General features: G+C 44.6%; 1 protein-coding gene across 1 annotated transcript in view; it reads right to left on the reverse strand.

Moving 5' to 3' along the window:
- The window catches only part of HOXC10 (homeobox C10), a 4,051-nt gene extending 198 nt beyond the window's left edge, over window positions 1-3,853 (reverse strand). Inside the window, exons 1-2 of the mRNA XM_010565068.1 lie at window positions 3,037-3,853; window positions 1-80 (exon numbers count right to left, since the gene is read on the reverse strand). The exon at window positions 1-80 is cut by the window's left edge and continues 198 nt beyond it. Coding sequence (XP_010563370.1) covers window positions 1-80; window positions 3,037-3,820 — 864 coding nt within the window. The 5' untranslated portion in view covers window positions 3,821-3,853. The remainder of the gene's footprint in view (window positions 81-3,036) is intronic.
- Window positions 3,854-3,922: the final 69 nt, after the last annotated feature.

Consider the following 3,922-nt stretch of genomic DNA (forward strand, 5'->3'; position numbering starts at 1 on the left):
CTTGGTGTAAGGACACCTTTTCTTTCTTCCGCTCTTTGCTGTCAGCCAATTTCCTGTAGTGTTTTCTGCCTTTATATCCTCTGTTAAAAATAACATCGTTACATAAGTATCCGCGGAATGGGAAAGAGAACTTACCCGATTGCATCATTTGGCAAAGCAGCTTCTTTGGCAAAAAAAAAAATTAAAAATATTTATTTTTAAAAATTTTTTTATTTTTTCTTTTTTAAATGAGAAGGTGGCTCGCCTCTGGGCAAAAAAAAAAAAAAAAAAAAGGGGGAGCCGGGATGACTTGCTCTCCTGCGGGTTTTGGGGAGGAAAGAGCAGGTTTGGAGGAGGTAAGGGGCTGGTTTAAGCCATTCGGTGCCTGGGAGTAAATTGGTGGTAGCGGCGCGCACCTCCACCTCTCAGCCCGCGGGGCAGCGCGGAGAAACCGCACCGCTCCGCGCTCCCCCCTCCCCCCCGCGGGGGGGGCTGGAGAATATCACCGTATGGATTTAGTCTGGCTTCCCTAGGCTGGATGGAGGGGCTTAAAATACGCTAATTAAAAAAGATCTGGGGTGAGCAATGGGACATTCGGAGTCCTCTGCAGCTCGGGGGGCTTCCCCGGGTCACCCTCTGCCACCCCCAAAACCAGCCATAATTTATCTGTGCTTCCAAAATGAACCGCAGAAGCTGAAATATTTGCCTAAAGGCGTGTTATTTGGGGGGAAAGCAAGCTATTTTCGCTCGTCCTGGAGGTGCCCCGAGCAGCCTTTCCGTCAAGTGTATTTTCCGTGAGCTGGGGTTGTATGAAATAGCTTTGCCTTTATGAGCTGTGTGGGCACATATAGGTAAATTCGGAGGTAATTGTAATCCCATCTACACTCTCCTCACTCTACACAGTCGTATAGATACGCACACATACACTTTGCAAAGGCAAACGTATTTCACACGTACATAAATAAACACAGCAAATACTTGGGCTTTGAATTTGGTCATGAGAAAATCCTGGCACCAGCAGCCGGCCAACATTTCTGCCTAAACTGTAAGAAAAAGCAAAGCGGACCCTGCAATGGTAGCGACCTCCTCGGCACTGCAGTCGTGAAATTCAAAGGAAAAACTTCATTTAGCCAAAGGCACCTTCAAAATTTGCTGGTGTGACCTGGACCCACTTTCGCCTTTGCAGAAAACCTTGAATGCCACCAAGCCCTGGAAATCCCCTTGGAAACACTATCTTCCCCCCAAATGCTTAAATTACAGGAGAAAGGTCTCTTACCTTCTGCACGAATAAAAATTCGGGTTCAACATAAACGAAAACTGAAGCTATAAAAGATTTTAAAAGGAAGCAACAGAAATAGAAGCAAGCAAAATCCGCCCCGAATTGGATCTGACCGTTTGAACACACTGCAAACAACACGAAATGCCTTTTAAAACGCAAAAAAACTGGGAAACCACATCTTTCTCCACGCACCCATTTTAAATTTAACGTCTGAAGCGAAAGAAAACCTTTATCTGTATTTATTTAATTCTTTATTTCCGCCCAATTACAAATCCAACCCAATATAATCTTCCTTTCGGGTTAACTCCCACCAAAACCTCTCTTGGCGTGGACGTTGAAGGCGCTTTGTGCGATAAGTTTGCAGGGGTTTTGATAACCTTGACTTTGCTTTTTTTGTGCGTGTGTGTGTGTAATTGTAACTCAACTGTCAGATAATATCATTTCCCTTTGGATGCGGAATGGTTTAAAAAAAAAAAAAGGAAAAGAAAAATAATAAAGGGGGGGGAAGAAGTGTTCCTGGGTTCTGCTTTTAAAAAGGCCAATTTTGGAGGGGGAACGCCAGAGGAAAGGTTTTGCTGGTGCCACAGACCCGAGGCGTGTGTGCATGGGGGTCCACACACGACCCACATGCATGCAGCCCTGCATGCACATACAATGCCACATAGCCCAGCCATCCTTCTGCTGCTGGAGCCCTAATTATAGCACAGATCCTGACACACGGCGGATATTTTAATCCACATACCACAGGCAAACCATGCAACCCCGTTGCTTAGATCTGAGCAGTATTTTCTCCCAACTTTTTAGGGAAATTCAAGCCGTCCCTTCACATGATCCCCACTCATTGACCCGAAAGAAGCCTCTCAATCCACCTAGCTTCAAATTCGGACAGGAACAAACCCGAATATTCACATTACACATAGATTTCAAGCCATATGCAGTCTCTACAGTGAAAATAAAATGTGTTCAATGAAAGCCTCTTTTCAGAAAATCCCAAACTTAAAACATCTGCTCAACACACAGAAACATTTTTTGCCTTCGCAAACAAGACCTCAATTCGCCAGGAAAAAAAAAAAAAAAGAAAAAAAAAAGCTTTTTCCTCTCTGAGTCTCCCAACGAGCTTCCAAGCCATGAAATGAGCCACAGTGCACAACTCCAGCCTGAGATGTTTGTAACTGCAAATTAGACTCTACGCACTTTAATTTTGTACCCCACTTCAACACCGAGCAAAACCAAAGAGGACAATTTCGCTTAGCACACGGAAATAAAGCATTTGCATAGAAAGCGATATGGAGGGGAAAAAAAACCCAGGGTTCATCTGCCTTCATAAACACAAAACCCCCCAAAGCAATCCCCCCCCGCCCCCCAAACAAACAGACCCCAAGTCTCTGCGATTTCAGAGCAAAACCACCTCATCTTATTACATTCTGCAGCGTTGATTGCAAGGACCAAAAAATTTTTTTTTTTTTTTTTTTTTGCATAAGTACACGCACAGCAATTTTTCTCCATATAAACAGCGAGAGGACGAGTTCACAAATAGCTCTCTGCTCTTTTTTCCCAGCCCTAATATATACATTTTTTTTAGAAACCCAACATTTCTAGGAAGAATCTATTTTTCCAAAAGACAGCAACAATACAGAACATTATTGTGCCAATTTCTGGAGGAGAAGTTGGCAGGGTAGAGAGCACATTACTGCATATTCGCATTCCTCTTGCTCTTATTAGCTATGGATGACTACTAATTGCTGAAATTAGCTACTGGTAATGAATGATTCCCTTACCTTTTGCTTCATTGTCAGAATTGTCAGTGCTGGTGTCAGTGTTTTTATTCAGGTCTTTCTCTGCTTCCGAAGGACTTATTTTGGGTGCTGGGGCGCTTTTTTCTGTTTTAATTTCGTTCGTGGATGTGTTCTGAGTATTATCTGTTTTTGTGTTTTCGGGGAAACTCACTTTAGCCACCGGGGGCGGCGGAGGAGGTGGAGGAGGTGGAGGTGCTGGTTCCAGATGCTCATTCCTTGGGTTCAGGCTCGCCCTGGATTCAAAACTTGCCTCAAACTCATTTGGATTGCTGCAGTTTGACGTCTTCTCCATGGAGGGGTAACCTTGGCTCGCTCGGTAGTAGCTAGGAACGGGGACTTCATGGTCATTTAGGCAAGACTCAGGCATTTGGTTGGGGTAGAGGGCTGTCTCTGTGGCATTTTTTGCTCTTTTATCAGCGTTATACATACAGCAAACATTCTCTTCCTTGACATTGGTTGGGAAGGAGCAGGATGGGAGCTGTCTTGCAACAGGTTGCTCGATCCTGTACGTATTTTTGGGGTCACACCAAGTGTCTAGCTGCGAAAGGTAAGATGGATAGGTGCTGAGAGACAAGGTAGCGCTATTCACCTCGTCCCTTTTGGAAAGAGACGGGATAATTCCACAGTTCCTCATGACTCCGCAGCTGAAATCGCTCCCAGGCTGCATGTACATCCCTTGGCTGGAGGAATAATTCTCCCCTCTACAGGTACCGGCCAACGAGTCCATCAAAAACGAGTTGGAAGTCACATTGTTGGGACATGACATTTTCAGAGAGGGTTTTTAAGGAGGAATACTCCAGCCAGGGGCTGACATCTTTTTTTTAGGGGGAGAAAAATATCAAGCACCATAATTATCCACGCATCGCTC

Source organism: Haliaeetus leucocephalus, unplaced genomic scaffold (genome assembly GCF_000737465.1).
Source record: "Haliaeetus leucocephalus isolate CR32 unplaced genomic scaffold, Haliaeetus_leucocephalus-4.0 Scaffold186, whole genome shotgun sequence".
Lineage (NCBI taxonomy): Eukaryota > Metazoa > Chordata > Aves > Accipitriformes > Accipitridae > Haliaeetus > Haliaeetus leucocephalus.